We start from the raw sequence: 22,280 nt of genomic DNA on the forward strand, positions 1-22,280 counted from the left end.
GTTGTCTGAGTCTGAAGCGACAGAGAAGTTCATCACCAGGGTGAAGAATCTGCGTGATCAGATGACTGCGATTGGCATCACCATCACGAGTGAGAATCTAGCACGAAGGTGCATACGGATTCTCTCACCAAAGTACGACGGTCTTGTTACGGCGCTGAATACGCAGAACAGAAATCCGTCCCTCAACTTTGAGGATTTCAGCGCGATGCTTCTGGAGGAGGAGATGCGTCAAAAGACGAGGACTGGAGAAGATTCGGCTTTCTGGACCGGATCAAAGAAAGGTAAAGGGTAAGGACTCTGGTAATCCATCTTCTTCTGATGATAAAAAGAGAAAGAAGATCAAGTGCTTCTATTGCAACAAGGCAGGGCACAAGCAGAATGAGTGTCGAAAGAAGATTGCAGATGAGAAGAACGGAGTAAAGAAAGAGTTCAGCAACAGCGCGCAGGCAGTACCAGTAGAGCTGTCGTCGCAATTGAGGAGATTTGCACGGAGGCAGTTCATGTACCTGCGGATGAACCTTGGATCATTGACAGTGGTGCATCGCGCCACATGACCAGTCGGAAGGATTGGTATAGCTCTCTACAATCGGTAGGGAATGACATCTTGGTAGCAGTCGACAATGATGCAAAATGTCCAGCAAAAGGAAAAGGTACGATTGCTCTCAAGTCAGATGGAGTTGTAAAACAGTTGTCCGATGTGCTTTATGTGCCAGATATCAAGAGGAACTTGTTGTCCGTTTCTGCGATCACGGATCGGGACCTCAAAGTTCAATTCGATAAGAATGGTGCACAGATCCTGGATCTTCAAGAAAAGGTCGTTGGTAAAGGTACACGGCGCAATAACATTTACGAACTCTCAGCTTTCAGTGCTCGAGCGGATGTGAAGAACACTAAGCTGTGGCATGAGAGGTTTGGTCATCTAAACCTTAGTTCTTTGAAGGAGATGCATAAAACTAGAATGATTGCAGACCTACAAGAAATTTTAGATCTACCCGATGTATGTGAAGCTTGCATGATGGGCAAGGAGCATCGGCAGCCCTTTCCTAAAGAGGCGAGCAGGACAAAGGCTCCTCTAGAGCTCGTTCACACGGACCTCTGTGGAAAGATGGAGACGGAAGCTTTGGGTGGTTCCTACTACTTCATGACGTTAATCGATGACTACAGTAGAAGGATATGGATATACTTCCTGAAGACGAAAGACGAGGCTTTCAGTAGGTTCAAGGAATGGCATGTAATGGTCGAGAAAGAATTGGGAAGGAAGGTGAAGAAGTTGAGATCAGACAGAGGTAGAGAGTTCACATCGACTGAAATCGAAAGTTACTGCAAAAGTCACGGAATCAAGAGGCAGAAACCCCCGCCACATACATCACAGCAAAATGGAGTAGCAGAACGCAAGATGCGCGTCATCTGCGAAATGAGCCGGAGTATGATGAAAGGGAAAGATTTGTCAAAGACTTTTTGGGCTGAAGCATGTAACACTGCAGTTTACATCCTCAATTGTAGCTACACGAAGGCTGTGAACGGGATGACTCCATTGCAAGCCTTTTCTGGTAAGAAACCTTCAGCTGTATATTTCAGAGTTTTTGGATCTGACTGTTTTGTGCATGTCCCTGATGCTACCAGGACCAAATGGGAACCGAAGAGCCGGAAGTATATTTCCTTGGGCTACAGTGAAGAGACGAAGGGTTACCGTCTCTATAACCCTGTTATCAAGAAGGTAATTGTAAGTCGCGATGTGGTCTTCTCAGAATAGCCGCATCAATTGGAGGAGGATGCTTCCTTCCCAGACAACCAGGACTAGGATATCCATCTAGTACCGCCACCAACAGCAGACTGAACTCCCCCAATGGTGCTGGGGAGGATTCAAGATAAAGAAGATGAAGCAGAGCCTGCAGAACCACAAGGGCAACGGCCATTCCCGAAGTGGGTAAAGCAGCTTTTGGACGGCAGAGAACCTCCAGCCATTGAGGAGGAACCATCCGAACACCACCGGTCCAAGAGATTAGAGGAGCAAAGAAGGACGCAGGAACACTTGGTCAACTATGCTTTGATGACAGAAGTGATCCGTGCTGATGAACCCAAGTGTCTTGAAGAGGCACAAGGCGATGATAATGAAGAACAACACTTGGGACCTTGTGGATCGACCACCAAAACGCAAGGTTATCGGAATCAAGTGGGTGTACAAGACCAAGTACAAGTCCGACGGCACGTTGGATAAGTACAAGGCTCGGCTCGTGGCAAAAGGATTTACATAGGTACATGGTTTTGATTATCAAGATACTTTTGTTCCCACAGCTCGACTAACCACAATTCGCAGTGTTTTGACTTTAGCTGCCCAGGGAAGTTGGCCCGTGTTTCAGATGGATGTGAAATCTGCCTTTTTGAATGGAGATCTCAAGGAGGAGGTATACGTGAAACAACCACCAGGTTTTGAGATCCCCGGTTCAGAAGGTAAAGTCTGCAAATTGAAGAAGGCACTTTACGGGCTGAAACAGGTTTCACGAGCGTGGTACCAGCGAATTGATGCCTACTTTCTACAAAACGGGTTCAGGAGCCCATCTGATGCAAATTTGTATATCTTCAGAGAAGGAGGCAGGTGTATGATCGTGGTCCTTTATGTGGACGACCTTGTCATAACAGGAAACCATGAAGAGAAGATCTCGCAGACGAAGCATTTGCTAGGAAGAGAGTTTGAAATGACAGACCTCGGACTGATACATTTTTGTTTGGGGATTGAAGTTTGGATGGAGTCGAAATAGATCTTCATTTCACAGCTGAAGTATGCTGGAGAGATACTGAAGGCATTTGGCATGGCTGAGTGCAAGACAGTTGGTACCCCTATGGAGATTGACGCGAAGCTCTCAAACGAGGATTCATCACCACTGGTGAACGAAGCGAAGTACAGAAGGCTTGTGAGCAGCTTGATTTACCTGTGTAACACACGGTCGGACATCAGTTTTGCGACTGGTGTACTAAGTAGGTTTTTCAATAAGCCCCGGGAGAACCATTGGAGGGCAGGGATGCGGGTGCTGAAATACATCAAAGGCACACTTGATTATGGCATCACCTATACCAAGGACAACATCTTGACCAGATTCTGTGACTCGGATTGGATAGGAGACGTGGACAGCAGGAGATCAGTGACAGGGTACTGTTTCTCACTTGGATCTGGAGTTGTGTCATGAGTCAGCAAGAAGCAACCCACAGTTGCTCTTTCTTCTACCGAGGCCGAGTACAAATCTGGATGCTTTGCTTCTTGCGAGACAGTGTGGTTGAGGAGGATTTTGAGAGACATGGGTGCAGTGCAGAACAAGCCTTTGCAGTTATCATGTGACAATCAGAGTTGCACCAGTGCAGAACAAGCCTTTGCAGTTATCATGTGACAATCAGAGTTGCACGGTGATTGCAAAGAACCCGGTGTTCCACGCTCGCACAAAACACATTGAGATTCAATATCATTTTGTACGCGAGCTCATCATGGATGGAGAGGTCGACTTGGTGTACTGTCCGACTACAGAGAATGCTGCGGACATCTTCACGAAGGCTCTTGGAAGAGACTTGCTGGAGAGGCATCTTCATCGACTTGGCATTGGGCCGAAAAAGTAAGTTCACTTGCAGGTGGACATTGAGAGGGGGTGTTAGATATCAATGCTCCACTCTCGTGTAACTACGTGGGAACCAGCTAACTCTACTTGTAAGCCCTCCATATGAGGAGAAGGCATTTGAGTAGCTCGGCTATCCAGTAGGTCGTGGTTTGGACACCAGATGGGGGCCATGTGTGGGCTGATGGCTGGACGACTTCAGATAGAGTTGGCACACCGCCAACTAGGCTACATGCAAGTGCGGGAAGGCATCCCTTGACTGACCGCACTGAGGGTAGACGGAGCATTTCTCGAGGCAGCCCACTCTCGGGTTGCGGGGCCCGTTTGGAGTCTCAGATGTTCCCGGATGGCTCTGGGTTGAACGGTGACCCTAGGTCAGTTGCTCTATTTTGCGCACCGGTTCTATCGTATGGTCGGTGGCCTGTTTCAGGACCGATCCCCAGTCGACCATTTTGGGCGGACTGGGTCGGCCACCCAATTGAGCCTAACCGACTACGACTGGTGGCTATATAAGAGCAAGCCCGTGAAGCCCATTTCATCCACTGGCTATAGCAACCCTGATTCCTTAGCATCCAGCCTCCGTCTTCTACTGTTTCCAGCATGCCATCGAAGCTTCTTTCACAGGAGCGCATGATTGGGAGGCAGCGCCATCTATTGTATCAGTTCTACAGTAATCAAATTTTTGATTCTCCATACTATCTTGTTTTCTCTCTTGCGTACGAGATCCTGTTATCTGTTGAGCACAGACGACGTATTATTTTCTTACAGGCCCTGCCTGGCCACATGGCAGGCTGCCAATGGCCCAGGCAGTCCTGCCTGTAAGCTGACCTGATCTAGGCCTTCTTTCAGGCCTAGAACCGGCTCCAAATAGTCGCACTCCTTGCCCTGGTGTTCCGCATTCAATCTGTCTCTGTTCCAGCCCTGGAACCTCTCCAACAGCTCGTGACAGCTCGCCCTTGTTGGAGTGATGTATCTGTACCAGACCAGAGGAGTGTACCTGGGAGCAACAGTTCCAGGTTTCTAGTGATCGTGCTGAGGTGGTTCGCGCCAAGAGGGTGGCTTATTCAATAGTACCTATGGCGGTCTTCCGTGATAGAGTATCACCCGATGTTGTTCTAGCGGCCCCAACTCCGTGGCGTCTCTGTTCCATCCAGTAGTTGAGAGGGGGTGTTGGAGGTCAACATCTCCTGATGTCACCTAGAGAGAGAGAGGGCCTTGCTTGTGGGTGTGCCTGCCCAATCTGAGGCTAGGGTAGATGAATGAGGGCTTCGTTGTGGGTGTGCCCGCCCCCCGTGAGGACAGAGTAGGGTAGAGGGCAGACTGTGTGGCAGCTGGCAGCCTCCTGTAGGGCTACAGGCTGTGGCGGCCTGGTCGGGGTGGTTAGGCAGGAGTAGAGGGCCCCTTGGGCTGCCTTTGAGCTTTTTATAGGGCTGTGTGGAGGGCAGGCCAGTCGGTCCTTGAGGCGCCCTGCAGTCGGGCTTTTGGAGGAGCAGTAGGGCCGGTACCAGCCCCTTCTATAGGGCTGTGGGAAGCTCTAGAGGTGGGTTGGCCCACATAGCCTGGTCGGCCCCTAGAGAGCTGTGGGGTCAGCCCATTTCAGTGGCTGGTCGGTTTCCTAGCAGGCTGGCCAACTAGGGGGGACTGGGGCTCTCATTGTGGAGCCTTGTGGAGCAGTCTTGTGAGCTCCTTGGCAGTCCATTTCAGTAGAGGTTTTCGCCAGCAGGCTGTGGGGTTTTGGCCCGAGATCATTTGCAGTTCTCTCTGTTTTCCCCTCTCCCTCTCAATGTGGTGTGTGTGTGAGGCGTGCTCTCTCTCTCTCTCTCTTTCTCTCTCTCTCTCTCTCTGTTAGTTTCCATTGCACTTCTCACAGCTTCTATAGCAAGCCCTGCCTTACGAGGGGCTGTCCAGGAGGACCAGCCGGAAGGTGTGCGCACGGGGCACGCTTATGAGGCCAATTTAAGCTCTAGGAGAGCACGCATGCCAAGCTGATTTGGAAATTCCAAGGAGGTAGGAGGACAGCCTTTTGTGTGTTCAGGTATCCATATTTAGTCAGCAGTCTATTGATAGAGTGTGGCACACTGAAGATAGCTTTTGTATTGTGTCCACATTGAACATAAATATATATTGTTGGTTCTACATCTCTTTTATGAGCATGGTCTATTTACTTTCTGCACATCTATGCATAGTACACATTAAGGAAAGAAGTTTGAGATTGAAATATACCACTGTGTGAGTTCTGGGGCTCTCTAACTCTACTCTGAGGTTAGCTTATGCGGTGCATACCCTTTGTTGTGTTCTCTGATGTGTGTGTGTGTAAGAGAGAGAGAGAGAGAGAGAGAGAGAGAGAGAAATTAATGTCTACGGAAGGCCAAATTTGTCCTGTGAGACAAGTCTATGTAATGAGTCCATTTCTTAAGTTATCATGGAAAACAAAAACTGAAATGAAAGCTAATCGTAGCCATATGCATCTCACTATAGAGTCCTTGTCTACTATAGATCTACAAACATGATGAGTGGTATACTACTAATTCCACCTAGTGGAGATAGTGGGGTGTATTACATCATACATGGTGCACAGGGCCGAGGACTCTCACATCTACTTCACCCCTTGTGTAGTCTCTAGACCCTGTCTTCCATAGCTTGGTGGTGTTGTGCTTGGATATGGGCTTGTTGGGGGGAGGGGTGTGTGAGAGAGAGAGAGAGAGAGAGAGAGAGAGAGAGAGAGAGTTGAATATGGGGAGCTAAGGAACAAAATACAGATCCTCCAAATGGGTGGATTGTAGCATAGCTACCATATATGGATTTATAGTGCACCCTTTCTCTCTCCTGACCAAGAGAGAGAAGCTAGACAGTTGTCTAAGATTCCTCTAGAATCTGAATATTATAGTCTTCACAAGTAGTTGTAGTTTGTATGAAGATAATATATACTTCTTTTTTACTGTCCTTCTCCTTTAGTGCTAGCCTTTGTCACGACCGAGTCTACCCTTCACTCGCGGAATATTGACATAAATTTAGACTTTGTGTAAATTCAACCTTGTGAATCATGAGATTGAAACTGCTTTATTTGTTGTGTTTTCAGAGGATGACTTTGGGCATGTTCTTGCGTTCATCTAGATATATGCTCCCATTGTATTAGTGGACTTTCAAATTTCATCTTGTAAAGTTTTCGTCCCTGCTATTGAGGCTGGTTGATATTGTGATAAATTCTTTCTATCTTAAGAGGTGCAAGCTGTCTTTTCTAATCATCTTCTGCTTAGAAATGCTTATTTGGGAGAAACTAAAATGAAGCAGCTGCAGCTTAAATGAAGACAATGTGGACTACTTTTTGATTAGCCTTCTTCTTTAGTGCTACCCTTTATCACGTTTAAGTTTTCCCTTCACCTTTGGAGTGTTGATAGAAACTCGGTACGGAGACTTTTATATAAATGGGTGGCGTGGGCGTGTGGTATTATGTGTGAGAAAACTTGTTTATACTATGGTCTATACCCATTGTTGAGCGTTAATGAGGTGGCAGGGGTGTCTTAGTAGCCAGTTGCACCGTGCTGATTGCGATAAATTATTTCTATCTTAACTGTTGTCCTATTGGCTATCTTTTCTAAGCATGTTTTGCTTAATGCTCGTTCTATAGTCTTCATGAGCAATCGTAGCTTGAATGTGGACTACTGCTTTTTGATTATCCTTCTCCTTTAGTAGCATTTGTCACAGTTGAGATCTGCCCTTCATGTTTGGAGTATTGATAGAACCACAATACGAAGACTTTTGTATAAATGGATGCTCAAGTGTGTGTGGGTGTGTGGATTTGTATGTGTGAGAGTGTTTGTTTATATTATGGTCTACACCTACCGTTGAGCACTGATGATGTCAGTGGGGACGTGATAGTAGCTAATCCTTGCTATCTATTAACCCAAAACTTCTCCATACAACTAAGCACTAATAGGAAACTGTTAGATGAGATCAATCACACTATTTGTTTAGTTGTCTTCCTAGAGTAAATCGTGAGTTGCAGTGATGACTTGCTGATGAACCTAGGTGAGATTTCGGTATCTAGATTTTGGAGGCAAATCGTTATAGGAAATGATCATTTTGGCTACTAGATGATGGATAAATTGCAACAATTGGAAATGGCCGCCAGGTGGTTTGAGCCAAGCATTGGTTCGGGATGCAAGAGGCTTCTAGGTGATGGGTTTTTGAATCACAAGTGTAGACAAGAGTAGACAATGGCAAGAACAACTGAAGCTAGTTGAGCGTTGTATAAAGTATCAACTGTGGCTACCCTTGCAAAAGGGGCCATCACCATAGCAAAATTTGTATATTCATGGTGAAAACCATGGAAGCTAAAGAAGACCCATCATTGGGTTTGATGGAGATAACTAGCCGGTGTGTGAAGTCATGAAACAAGAACTCACATAGAAAGTCACAGATGTGATTAATTAGTACGTGCACAGTTAATAAAAACATAAGAAAAATTCAAATGAATATCTATGCCTTTTCACACACAAGCTTCTTTAGAGGAGCAAGGGCTTCTCTCCGCCAAACAAATTGGAATAGATTACCAATGGGCTGTTGACCATAAAAAGAGGACTTTCATCGCCAAGAACTAAAGAAATTTGGGTGAAGTTCTTAGTGCAAAAGTCATTTTGAACTATCATAGACTTAAAGACAGTTGGTCTGAGCACGTTTGCAAATAGTCTCTCCCTGATTCCTAGACCTTGTTTTGCCTTTGGTGTGGGAAATGCACAAATACCATGCTGAAGCTTCGCAACTAGTGGGCGAAAGACCATGAAGGGGTTAAATTGAAATAGGTTGTAGGGAATTCTTGGCTCTTTTTTATGCCCATGCCCAATTGTTTAATGAAGTGATTTACTCTATTTTCCTTGACCTTGGTTTGAGAATTCCATTATGCCCACCCTCAAGTTGGAGCACCCTATGGATCCAAGTGGCTATCACACGATTGTGGTCAGCCATATCGCCTATGAGGTTGTAACGTCATATAGAGTCAGTGAGACAAAGACCCTGCTGGCAAGTGGGTTTGCACTACAACTACTCTACACAGACCACATTTGTAGTCTCAGAGAGAGATTGTTGTGGGCAAACCAAGACTTCAGAGCGCGTATTAGTGCTTGTGAATGGTGCGAGAAACGATAATTTATTGTCCGATGTGAACAAGAAATCTTGAGCATCCCCTACTGTTCCAAAGAATCTTGAATGAAGCTCTTAGAAAAGAAATCACTATGTCTCATCCGAGATTTTACTCTATGGAAGAACTATACCAACACCTATATGATGTTCCCAATGGATCTCAGCTAGACATCTTAGATATATCCGGTCTCACCTCTACTCTTTTACCAGCTTTCAGCTAAAGGAAGCAAAAATAGGAAGCTTCAAAACGGCAAAGGCAAGGATCATGAGGGCCTCCAAGCAGAATTCTTGACTCACGGTTGGGAAATGATGTCACCGATCTTGGCCAAGCTTTAAATGAAGCCAAATATTTGTAAGGGATTCCTCGTCGCAGCCTACGAAGCAAGAGACCCTATGAACACTAGCAAATATCAGATTATCATGGTACGTCATTTGATGGCCAAGGTCTGTGGATCAACGCTTGAGATACACATCCGTGAGGAGCCTGAATAGGTAGAGATGCATGCAGAGGGTCACCCAAGGCTCATATGGGACTACTTCACTCTAGGTCATATCTTTACCCTTAGAGCTATCATCGAGGAGGCCAAACACTGAAAGATAGAGTCCTATTGCTACTTTGTCAACCCCATAAGGCATTCAACTCAGTACCACAAGCACGCCTCATATCATAGCTTCAGGTTTTGGACATTTGATGATCTCACTTGGGCAGTCATGGCATTGTATGAGATATAATGTTCTGGGGTAGAGGAAGATAGAGAGTGTAACAAAACAAAACAGTTGTGGTGAGTACAAGAAAGTTGAAGAGCTATGCGAATGCCAAAAGGTTATGAGGTACAACAGCAAATGAGGGTATATACCTTGAACATAAAGACCTAAACCTAACAGGAAAAAACCCTCCTAATTTGAGGTAAAAGTGCCTCAAGGGAAGTTCACACCAGACTCCTGTAGTGGCAGTAGGAACATGTAACAGGAAAGTAGATCAATTACCACTAGGAATCAACCCTAAAGCTTCACGAAAAGCTTCTCTGGATGATACCTTGGTGAAAGGATGTGCAACATTGTCATGCGTAGGACAATGGATCAAGCTGATCTCTTCTGCATGTGATCTCTCTGACATAGTGATAGGGTATGTCAATGGGTTTTGTGTGAGCATGAAACATGGGATTCTGTGTTACTGTAATATACTGTGATTCGAAGTGAGAATAGGAGTGGGTGACTCCAAATTTCCAGGGATCCCCAAACAATCTTGTGAGTCATACACACACAACTGTTGTTGTGAAGGCTGCTCTATGCTCAGTTTCACTTGGCTTGCAAGATAGAACTCATGGCGGTTGGAAAGCACTATTGAAAGGGAACTGCTTGGCAGATTCATGGACAACCTTCACAGCTTTGGACCTTTGTTTTGGAGGAGGGTACGGGGGAGAACCATATAAGCCTCACCTCGTCCAATCTCCACTTCCAAATATATGCTAGCTCTCTTATTCGTCTCTCAACCGTGTACCCTCACTGCCTCCCTGCTCTTCTAGCTCACTCTCACTCTCCCCCCCTCTCTTTTGATCTTCCTTCTCTCTTCTCCCTGCCATCTTCTTATTGGATCTAAATATGTCCCTGCCCCTCTTTTGCAAGGAAGTTCATATGCACGTAAGAACGTGTGATGTTAAACCTGGAAAGTTTTTGTGTAAATATTTCTCGAACTCATAATTAAAGCGATTAGTTTTTCTGTGAAGACATGCTACTTCCAGTCTGTAAACTTTGGAGAAACTTGTCAGGAGGTGCTCCAATTGGAGTAGAGGTAAAGTCATAGTCACATGAAAACGCGTTTCGTCCTGTCGAAACAGGACGAAACGTTTCGTGCCGAAACGTTTCGAAACAATTCGAAACGCTCCCAACGAAACGCGTGTTTCGCCCAAATCTCAAAATGGCGATTTCGCCCGTTTTTTTGTTTGTGCCTTTCGCGAATCGATTGCGATCCTCCCGCCTGAATTTGTTGCTAGTCCGCTGCCCGCTTCTGCTCCCTATGCTACCTACGGTGAGCGCTCACGTGAGCTTGTAGCTCGTGACGCTGCTCCATTCGGCGTTGACCTGCAGCCCAGCACTACCGCTGCTCCTTTGACTTGCAGGCTGCTTGCAAGGCTCAAGCTAGCTGCTGCTAGCTACCACTATCACAAGGCCTGCAATCGACTCCCACGCTCTGACGCCATCAACGATCTACAAGCTGCAATCGAGATTCATCATTCGACTCCTACCGGTGACCGTCCACGCCTAGGGCCTGCAGCCTGCTGCCATCGACAGTCCTGCCCACCATCCCCTTTGTTGCTGCTGTTTTTTGGTTCTGCTCAAGGAGCAGCACCTGGATCAAGGAGCAACAGCCCAATTTGCCCCAATTCTCTGTTTCTTCCCAAATTTCAAGGCCTTCTCCATCATGCCTCCTCGCAAGTCTCCCACTCAGCGTGATGTTTGGCAAGATTCAGTTCTCATTAGCAAATATGGTACTTCTGGCACAAAATGTGTGGTTTGCAAGTATTGTGGGGAAACAATTCGAGGAGCATCAAACCGGGTGAAGGCACATTACATTTGGGAGAGAGCTCAAGGAACACATGGCTGCACTCATGTTCCAGAAGGTATTTTTTTGGCCCATGGTGGATTGCCATCAAAGTTTGAAGAGGTCCGGTCATTGCTCCTTCTACCTTTGCCTTCGGAGATAATTGATGGGAAGGTGCAAGAAGCCAAGGAAAGTGAAGCGCTGAAAAGAGGGGCCTCTACTTCAACAAGAACCTCAGTTCAAGTGTCTTCTCAAAGTAATACTGGGGCTTCTTCCCAAGTTCATATCACCCCGGAGTCTTCTAACATTGGTGAGTCTTTACCCAATGTCAATGCAGATGAAGCTCCCTCGAATGTTGTGGCTTCTCCACATTCATCAAGCTTTGTTAGTGTTGCTGTGGGTCATGAGAGGATCCCAACATCCTCCCATATTCATCTCAAGGCTGCAACAACAAGAAAGAGGGGAAGAGACCTGCCAAGGCGCCAAATCACCCTTGATGCTAGCTTTGCTCCAAAGTTGAAGCAAGAGGCTCAAATAGCTGAGCATCGTTTCTTCTATCAATGCAACCTTGCTTTCAACATAGCTCGATGTCCAGCATACCAAAAGTTCCATCGTGCACTTGTGGCAGCAGCCACAGCAGGAGCTACAGGTCTACAACCAGCAAATTGTGAGTCCTTGAGAACTACACACTTGACAAACCAAGTGAGGCAGATTCAAGAGGAGCTTGTGGGTTTGAGAGCTTGTTGGGAGCGATATGGTTGTAGCATCGTGTCAGATGGATGGAGTGACACTGTAAGTTAGAAGTACAACCCTTCACTCTTGACTCTTGAGTCTTGACTCTTTGGTAAGATTTGTCACTTGTGGTGGCTGATTTTAGTATTAACAACAAATGTATGATTTACTTATGGATCTTGATTCTTGTGACTTGGCAATGTGGCCAGCAGCGGCGCCACATGATAAATATCTTGGTCTCATCTTGTGCTGGCACTACATTACTTCGTGTAGTTGATGCCTCCACCCCTGGCTTGAGTATCACTGGGGAATGGATTTATGGACACATTAAAAATGCCATTGAGGAGGTTGGGCCAGAAAATGTGGTCCAAATTATTACTGACAATGGCTCCAATTGTGCCAAGATGGGAGAATTGGTTGAGAGAGATTATAAAAGCATTGTTTGGACTCCATGTGCTTCTCACTCGATGGACTTGATGATGGAGGACATTGCCAAGTTGGATTGGGTGCAATCTACTCTTAATAAAGCAAGCCAAATCATCAAGTTCATAACAAGAAAGAGCATTGCATTAGCTCTTTTCAGAGCAGTATGCAAGTATGATCTTGTGAAGCCATCTAAGACAAGATTTGGCTATCTCTTTCTTGTTCTTCAAAGGTAAGTCAACATCCTTTTTTAGCTAGCAATTGAGAGTTAATTTCAATTTTCAATTCTTAATACTTATGTATTCAAATTTTGATTCTTAACTTGTCCTAAACTTGTAGGATGACACAAACGAAAGATGCGCTTAGGCGTCTCGTTTGTAGTGAAGAGTGGGAAGCTTGGAGAGGAAGCCGCAAAGCAGAGGCATGTACAATCACTTCATACATCTTGGACAGTATGTTTTGGGAAGAAGCTGCAGCCATAAAGGCTGCCATTGCACCTTTGTACTTCATTTTAAGATTATTTGACCATGAGGGAAGTACAATGAGTCATCTTTATCACTACATGCAAATGCTTAAAGAGAGTATGCTCAATTGTAGATCTCTCTCAAGTCATAGGTATGCAAACTCTTTAGTGATTCTATCATGACTCATGAGCTACTACATAGAATTTAGAGAATGTTTATTTATACATAGTATTGAAATTTAATATATTGCAATTTACAGGGCGGATGATCTTCGTGCCATATGGACAAAAAGATGGAACTGGTTTCATAAACCAATCCATATTGTTTCCTACATGGTGCATCCATTGTACAAGCAGGAAAGTCATTGGTCCGATATTGTTCTTATGAATGGATGGACATCCTATGTGGATACAGTTATCCCCTCTGAAGAGCAAGGAATGTGAGTACTAACTTCTAAGTATCTTGATTCTTAATTCTAGACTCTAGTATATTGTACGATCAATTAGCTTTTACTTGCAACCTCTTTTGACTCTGGCATGCATGCCTTTAAAGTCTACTTCATGAATCATTATCCTAATTCCTATCTAACACTAAAGCAATGTCCATGACTCAACTTATAGGATTGAAAGAGAGTCTGTCCTCTATGTTCATGACCGTAGCCAATTCAGGCGAGATGTGGCTATGAGTCTAGAGCAAAGGAAATTTGCTGTATCATGGTGGGAGATAAATGGGCGACTTACTCCCACTTTGCAAAGATTAGCTCTTCGAGTTTTATCACAGGATTGTACTAGTGGATCAGCTGAGCGCATATGGAGCATATGTGCGGACATCCATACTAAGAAAAGAAATAGGTAATCCAACTTATAAGTTATGAATGGTTGGATGCATTTCTTGAGTCTTGAGTCTTCTCCAATTTTACGAATCATGACTACTTAGAATCTAGATTCTAGATGCATTTTCAATCTTGTTTTAGTTCAAAATATTTACGTTTTATGTGATGTAATCATGTATCATGTTACAGATTGAGCACATCACAGCTTGATAGGTTGGTCTATGTAAATGCCAACCTTCGTCTCTTGGAGCGGTTCAAAGACAAAGAAAGTACCAGTGGGGCTGAAGGGGCTGAAGTGTTACATTGGAAGGTGAAAGAGGTTGATCCTGAAGTTCTAAGAAAGCTTGAGCAAGGCTTGGCTCGAGGGGAGAATATTGATATATCATTCATCCAAAGGCGCAGCGATGAGGATATAGCATATGATTTCCTTCGAGAGGATGAGGCACGCTTTCGACGTGTCACACGTTCGCAATCAAGGGTTATTGCACAAGCATCTACTAGTGCACCACCCTTGATTGCAAGCATTGGCACTTCATCTTCACCACGCTGTTATAGACGCCGACGAGATCGTGGTCGTACCCTTGCTACTAGTGGTCATAGTAGTGATTCCTTTGAGGAGATGGTAGCAAGGGTAGAGGAGGAAGAGAGTTCCGATGGCACAGAATCCACAGATGAAGATGCAGATAGTGATAGTGAACTTGGTAGAGAGAGTAGTGAGCACTGAGTAGTTTCAAATTATGATTTGTTATCACTCATGCTACTCATTTTTGGAACTTTGAAGTTTGAGCTTACAACTCGTCACTTTGGGAACTTATTATTTCATATGTCTATTTTGGGAACTTATATTTACTTGACATTTTGGAAAGTAATGACTCATATATCTAGATTCAAATTTCAATGAATCAATGATGTTCATATCTCTAGAGTCTAGATGCTAGAATCCAATGTCCAATGTCAATATGCTTTTAAGTTTTGACTCCATAAATATTAATTGGTCTAAATTTGAAACTTGAGAAAGGAGACTTGAATTCTGATTCCTGAATGTGTTTGTGTTTTGGATTACCTAGAGGCTAGACACTGGGTGTCTTGACTAAGGACTTGTCACTTGACACTTGTATTTCTCTTTGTTCACTCTAAACTTGAATATAACATGTCTTATCTGCCCCTATCCTTGTATATATCAAGTATCATTTCGAAACCTATCCGTTTCGTCCGATGATTCGAAACGAAACGAAACAAAACCTGTCGAAACCTCGAAACAACGAAACGGACGAAACGTTTCTTGTGACTATGGGTAAAGTTGAGAGATGTTTAAGGCTGAATACTCTCACAATGTTTGGGAACTAATGAGAAGATAAGCATTGTTTTGCTTGTTGATTAGTTTTTCCTCTCTAGATTTGACTTAGATTTTGATGTCCGATCAGAGATAATTGGTGACTTTCTACATGAGGCCTGGTGACACAAAGATCGATTGCTCAGAGTGTAGAGACGAGCAGAAAGTCCAGCCAGAGGACGATCATAGACTTATTCCACTCAGAAGACACTGACTAAGGTCGTTGGGGAGATGGTGCAGCTAGATCCAAAGAGAACGACACAACAGACCCATCAGCATTTTGTCCCACACGAGGACTGCAGTATCCCCTCCTTACTCTCTACATTTAGATGGGATTGACGTGGCGCTTGCTAAGTAGTGAGCTTTCTCTCAAAGACCATAGAGGAGGAGGGAGGGGAACGGGCAAGCTACCCATGCTAATCACCAGTAGCATCCTATCAATGTCTGCATTCCTTCACGATGCTAGCCTTCACTAGAGCCATTGTCTATGGAGATTTATTCCTCTATACTCTACAAACTGGTGGCCCTGGTCCCCAAACAACATAAAGAGGATCCAACACTTAGATGATTAGACGACTGTCTGGTTCCTCAGTAGTGACCTTCCATAGCTCTCTTGTAGATTGATAGGATATGCCTATGTAGACCCTCGGTAGAGACATCACGATGTATCTTTCTACTTGTTCTTTTTTTGGTTTTCCGATATCAGTCTGAGTGTGGATGCCCCTTTAGTGGCTCCACCCTCTAGTTTTATTGAATGTAGTTTTCTTCAGTCTCATAGAGCCTTTGGTCTTCCAAAGACTACAATAAGCTCTCTCTCTCTCTCTCTCTCTCTCTCTCTCTCTCTCTCTCTGTGCCTAGCTCTTCCTCCGTCCCTCTCACACTAGCAGTTCGCTCCAGCCAGCAGCTCCGCCAGCAAGGGCAGCACCTCCAACAACTTAGGTCGCTGCCAACAGCAGCAGCAGATTGTGTCTCGTCGCGCCAACAGCTCCAGCTTCTCCAAGGTTTGGTCGCCTAGGTTGAGGGGGCGCGCTGTTAGCTTCAGGTCACACAGGTTAGGTCAGGGGACACAACTGCAGCACATCCAGCCCCAGGCTGAGCTGAGCCCCTGGCTCAGTCTGGGGTGTAGAGACAGCAAAAGGGCCCCCAATTTATTCACAGGCGGTCATGGAGCTCCCAAAGGTGAAGACTTTTGCCACAACCCCTATCAGTAATCTGATATTGCAGCAACACCCAGCCCTTATACATTGCATTACAAGCGAAGGATTGGCTCAGACCCACAGGAACAAATATATATTTTTGCAGCAGGAAATAAGGGAGCCCAGACTCATGGTTGCAGCCCTCCGGAAAAAAGTAAAGGAGATGGAGAACAATTGCAAGGAAGAAATCATACAAGAAGTACTACAGACACACAGTGAAGTAGCACTTGAACCACAGTTGGTGACCAAAGTCCAAGACATGGTTAATAATCAGGTCAAGTTGATAAAAGAGGAAATCTCAGTAACAAGGGACAATAAAATCAACAAAAGTGAAGTATATGGAGAAGTACAAGAGCAGGAAAAAAGGGCTGCTAATGCCCGGTGTCTACGCAATGGAGGACTATGTGAAGATTGGAGTGAAGGGAGCCTGGCAGGAAAATTTGATAATATTATAGCAGCAACCCCTCAGATTGAGTGGAACTTAACGGACATATCCATTGGTTCTCATATTGGGACACAAGCTAAAGTGGTTCTCAATGATAGGAGGGCAAGAAGCAATATTCTCAAGCAAACCAATAAGCCGAGAGGTACCAAAGATATGGATCTCGCAGGAACTCAGCCCGACTCAGCTCAGGATGAAAGCCATAGAATTGAACGAAGTGAAGGATGCTTGCAAAGAAGGAAAATGGGCAAGTCTTAATCCAAACCCAAGGACTCTCAGTCTTAAACTGATGTAATACAAGAGGATTACCTTACGCAGTATATGTAGCTAATTGATAATAACTTTGGGAGTGGTATATGCACTTCCAAGAGAGCCTCAGTCTATAGCTGATGTTGGTGTTTATCCTTTTTGTGTGTGCTTTGACTCATAGTCCCGTGAGGGCTTTTGGAGACGTTAATCTCTCTCTCTCTCTCTCGCTCTCTCTCGCCTTAAGTTTTACTGCTTGTGTCCTTGTGTTTGTGTTGGAGTTTCCTTTTGTTGTGATAAATAGCTGAGAACATAATTTTTTCTCTTCATCCCTCTCCACCTTCATCTCTATCTTCCCTTCCCCTTTTGCTCCCACTCTAACTCGCCCCTTTCCCTCCCTTCCTTCTCACCTCACTCACTCATGCTGTTTTTTTGTTTTGTCAAGAAAGTCACAAAATTGCAGGATGGATATATTTCATTTTTTAGAACGTATATCCATAATTATGTGTTTGTAAAATTTGATATATGATAGTTTTACAAAGCATATGTACATGTATTAATTTTAGTGGTGCACATGTATTTTGTGAGGGAGCAGATTCCAGTGAGCTTTCAGTATCGTCGCCCTGGTCAAGATCGTGGAGGGGATGGGCCTTTCCGTCGACGTGGAGGCTATTCCAATAGAGAGTCACAAGCTGCTGCACCATCCACCACTGCGTCACCCGCTGTTGAGCATGCAGCGGATGAGGCTTTAGCAGTTGTGAGTGATACAAATGGTTTTTCTCATCTTCACAATTTTGAAAGTGATGGACCTGACTTATTTGCCTCAGGAGATACTGGGATCGAATCTCTCATGAGTTCTTTTGGAAATGAACCATCACGATATAGAGCAGCTGTCAGTGGTACTGGTCCCTCGACTTTGGAAGAGTCTGCATTTCCACCTCTGCCAGGATCTAAAAATGCACGGCGCAAAGCAAAGCAACGCAGTAAAGCGCCTGCTGTCTCTATGGCCACATTTCTAGGGGGGGGTGAGGGAAGCAGGCCTTCAAGTACAGCAGAGCAGAGCAGACCCAGGAATTTTGAAGGGGATCCATTGAGAAGTGTTACTACCGAGTCACCACCAACAAATCAATGGTCTCAACTTATCCCGAGACAAAAACTTGGAGAGGATGTAGGAAGTTCCAGACAGTCCTTTAGTGCAGTCAATGGACCAGCTGCTGGTGAAAGTGAAAATTTGAGAATGCTGGGTGCTGAATCCTCTACAGGTGGATTAAGAAATGGTATTGGTGTTCAGCTCAGTGTTGATGAGCTTCGTATTGCCAACAAGGTTCTTATTGAATGTATACGTTCAGATTTGAAAGGTGATGAGAGAAGTTTTAACGCCTTGAAAGATATCTCAGCAGAATTTAGAAAAGGGGAAATAAATGCCAAGGTGTACTTTGAGCACATCCTAAGTTTTGGTTTACCACACCTTGTGCCTGAATTAGCTAGGCTGTGTCCAGACCCTGAAAAGAAGAGGGAGTTATTGGATGCCTATGAGAAGGGTATGAATGGGAAAGGACCCAATGCTTTGAAAGGGCCCCGGTCCTTATCAGTTGAGAGGGACAATAGTGTGAACATTGCAGGAAGTGGGAAAGACACAGCTAAGGCAGGCTCGCGTGAAGAGGCTTTAATGAAATCTACTGTGGATGGTACTGCTAGCCTTGGACTGACTGATAGAGGAGGTACTAGCGATGATACTGATGTAGAGGTACTTTCAAAAGATGGATACAGAGATTTGAAAGAAAAGAAGAAAGTGGTAGATGCAAGCTATTCTGATATTGCGGCAAGCTCATCATCAGGGAGAAGAAACAGTGGCCCCAGCAAACCGGCTAAGGTGCTTGTTAAGGCAAAAGAAAAGTCGGATATTTCGTCATCATTGTATGTTGAAGGAACTTGGACTTGCAATGTGTGCACTTTAGAGAATGCAAGAGGGAGCAGTCACTGTGCTGCTTGTGGAGTTGCATGCTCTGATGTGAAGGTTGGAGCACAGGCTGATGTTCAAGGCAATGAAAAAAGGAAAAAGAAAACATCGAAGTTTCAAAGAGCTCGCCTGGGCGATGGCTCAGCAGCATCTCTGTTGGAGTCTAGGCAGAACGTTTTGGGTTCGGATGTGGAAGAAAATGGTGCCAATTTGTCCAATCAGTCACCAGCAGGTGGTAGATTGATTGGTCGTGGAGCTTGGAAAAATGGGGGTGGCCAGCGGCTTGTTTCGATGGCAAAAAGAGATTCTGTTGTTGAATCTGCTTGGAATGACAAATAAGTGGCATTCCTTCATTCCACGAAGATGGGCAAAAATCTGAAGGAGGTAACCAGCATGGCAGTACGGGTGTGATTTGGAAATGCCTGTGTGGACATTTACAGTTACTATTTCTGACTAAATATTGTATCGACTGTGGGGGTTGTCTTATTCCAGTATATATATTGTGTACTGGATCTGTCTGATGGTTTCAACCATTTGGGGGTGAATGACTTCCCTATCTACACATGAGCAGGACAGAGCATTGCTTGTATCAAGGAGGTAGCGGGTTATGATGTCTGAAAGTTGATGCAGGAGGCGATGACTAATCAGACAGCACTTTGGTCCACACGACAGATCTACATTTCATACTATGCTTCTCTGGACCTATTCAAACACATTACTAATTATTCATGCAGTTTTGAATAAAAGAGAAACCTTTGGTGCTGTGTTTTTTGGAAGTACTGCAGTTTTCCCATGCTCTAGCTTAGGGTTTGACAGAGTGTATGTGATCCTCTATATAATTGAGGTCTTAAGTATGAGAGAGGTTGCGTCAGTTAGCTTTAACCTGGTGAATGACGGGTGTGCTGCTAAGAACTAGGGAACTTCTCATTTTCTGAGGTGACAAAATGACTATACAAAAGCACTACGAATGCGATGCACCGTAATAAATCTTGTAGTCCAATCAATTTGTATTGTGCACCGTAATTTGGAGCTTGTAAAAAACGTTCACAGGGTCAGATTTGATGCAAGGCCTTTGTATGATGCATTGTTTGATGTCTAGACAATTTTTGTCATTTAGGTGTTGATGCATGAGGGCTTTCTGATTTTAATCAATATGCTTGTTTTAAGGCTATTTGGAATGATCATGGAGTAAAGAAATGACATAGCCCTGTTAACATTATCTTGTAGACAATCTTTCAGACAGGCATCTTGTTCAAACATGGAGTTACTACGCAATGTGTGAACATGGTATGGGTGATGACATTTTGGTTGCGGCGGATGATAATTTATATTGGAAGGACTAGTACGTTTGTAACTCTCTTAGTAGATATGAAAATACTCTTTCCTCACGGACTGCGTTAAAGGAGAATACGCGAATTGCAGCTGAAGTTTCTTTTATGTAAGGATAGCCATTGTCATGGCTGAGTTTATCCTTTGTCCCTTTGGAGAGTTGAAATAGGAAGCCGCGAGCCCGTGTTTGTGGATATTTGGATAATGTATCTTTATACATTTGACTTGTGCACGCCTCCTTGTCAGTTCAGAACATGGAAATAGCATATGATCTTTATTTTGCTTGTGTGAAGACTTCCTAAAATGGATGTCAGCTTGCATCAAGAGTGTGATTAATTGGGTTCATTTACTAGTTATTCTTGTTAACGCTGTTTGCATTGGTAGACAATCACCTAATTTTGTACAATCACCATAGAGCTGTAGTTTTACCCCAAAGTCCGCTAGTAACTAACTATTCATTCTTTCTATTGCTATACATTAGATATCGTCTGAAGAAAACAGCCTTCATTTCCTTTGTGGGAACAGAATACATGTCATTTTATATGAAGGGTCTAAATTTGAAGTGTATTTGTAAAACCTTGTCGTTAATCTGCAGGTTGTTTGTAATAATGAAAATGAATATTGCAGGTACACGTTAGTGAATCTCTCTCTCTCTCTCAATCTCTCTCACAAACACTCATGCGCACGCATGCGCACTTTTTGTGTGTTAAAAGAACCTTTCATTAAGAAGAATGTACATTCCTCACACACACACATGCGTGGGTGTGCACGTGGGCAGAGCTCCATTGGCTGTAATAAAAGCAGTTGCATTGTTGATGTGCTAACACAATCCATATGCTGACCTTGGTCCTCGAGCTCGACCTTCTAGTTATGCTCTTTGTATTGGGCTCCTTGTGACAATAGGCCCATTGTCATTGTGGGTTCCCAATATTTACTTCTTCATAAGCTGCTTACCATTTGAAGTTGCTAGGGCTTTATTTATTGGTATTTTACATTTGATAATGTTTTCTTTGCTATAAAAGCAGCACTATTTTGACACGATGTTGTCACAGTGAGCAATCAAACATGCAATGATAAAGAGCTAGCATACAACTATTATTAGCTGTAAGTTGGTGATACTCTTACCATTTTTGTCACTAAAATAAGAATAGTGAACTAACTTGCCACCATCCCAAGGTACATGAGTGTTAGAAGACTACATGCGGTGTGAGATAGGAAGGTTTAACATGTGCAATCTCTACTATTACCTTGTGTTTTATTTTCATCAAATACTTCTACAAATTTCATGATTGTAAGAAAGGGTTGGTAAAAGTCATTGTATGTATAAAATGTGCTATGAAGCTTTCCATACCAAACCTTCAAACAAAACCAAAAACAAAAAGAATCGAATGAGACTCTAGATACAATGTTCCTAAGTACCAAAAAGAGTGTCTTGCAAAATACGTCATATCAAGGACACTTGGCAAGGGTGAAATAGGTCCCTCGTTTGGAAGAAATCATAAATTCGTTAAGGAGTGGAAGGGAGAAATATGTAAAGATGAAAACCAAGATAAGTGCGATTATAACACGAACATTCCCCCCCTTTCCAGGGTCCCTCTACCTTCTACACATGTCCCTCTCTCTTTGGCTAATGGCTCTTTCCCTTCTTCCTCATCCTTGTCGTATTCCTATTCTTGGTTTGATCATTCCTATCCTTCTCGCTTTATTCCTCCTTTCTTAACCTTATTCATCTCTCTCCCTTGTCTACTCCTTCACCCTCCCTTCTTTCCCTCCCTCCTCATTCTTACCACCTCTTCATTGGCCATTACATGGTTCAATACACTATTTCATTGGCCTCTAAATTGCTTATCAATGAATATGATCTTTTTGTTTGTTTTCAATGTTATTTCACGGTGTCTTGATGTTTGTTCTATAGATTTGTTAGCTTTGTTTGTTAATTGATAATGCCTTGCACATGTAGAGACCCATGGGTACACATTACTTAGCTAATGTAGTCAAGGCATTATTTAATACAACGTTCTTTAAAATTCGGCTCTGCTA

The 22,280-nt window shown here is 44.0% G+C and overlaps 2 protein-coding genes across 2 annotated transcripts in view; both read left to right on the plus strand.

Moving 5' to 3' along the window:
* Window positions 1-19,903, plus strand: part of LOC147885127 (uncharacterized) — a 100,805-nt gene extending 80,902 nt beyond the window's left edge. The window contains exon 8 of the mRNA XM_087397307.1: window positions 17,547-19,903. Coding sequence (XP_087253433.1) covers window positions 17,547-19,250 — 1,704 coding nt within the window. The 3' untranslated portion in view covers window positions 19,251-19,903. The remainder of the gene's footprint in view (window positions 1-17,546) is intronic.
* LOC147885129 (uncharacterized) lies at window positions 12,779-14,535 on the plus strand. The gene is made up of 4 exons (XM_087397309.1): window positions 12,779-13,053; window positions 13,162-13,341; window positions 13,523-13,753; window positions 13,924-14,535. Exons 1-4 carry the CDS (start codon window positions 12,779-12,781, stop codon window positions 14,456-14,458), a joined length of 1,221 nt encoding a protein of 406 aa, XP_087253435.1. The 3' UTR covers window positions 14,459-14,535.
* Window positions 19,904-22,280: the final 2,377 nt, after the last annotated feature.

Source organism: Dipteris shenzhenensis, chromosome 26, assembly GCF_047967505.1.
Source record: "Dipteris shenzhenensis isolate YYH24624 ecotype China chromosome 26, Dip_SZ_1.0, whole genome shotgun sequence".
NCBI classification, from domain to species: domain Eukaryota; kingdom Viridiplantae; phylum Streptophyta; class Polypodiopsida; order Gleicheniales; family Dipteridaceae; genus Dipteris; species Dipteris shenzhenensis.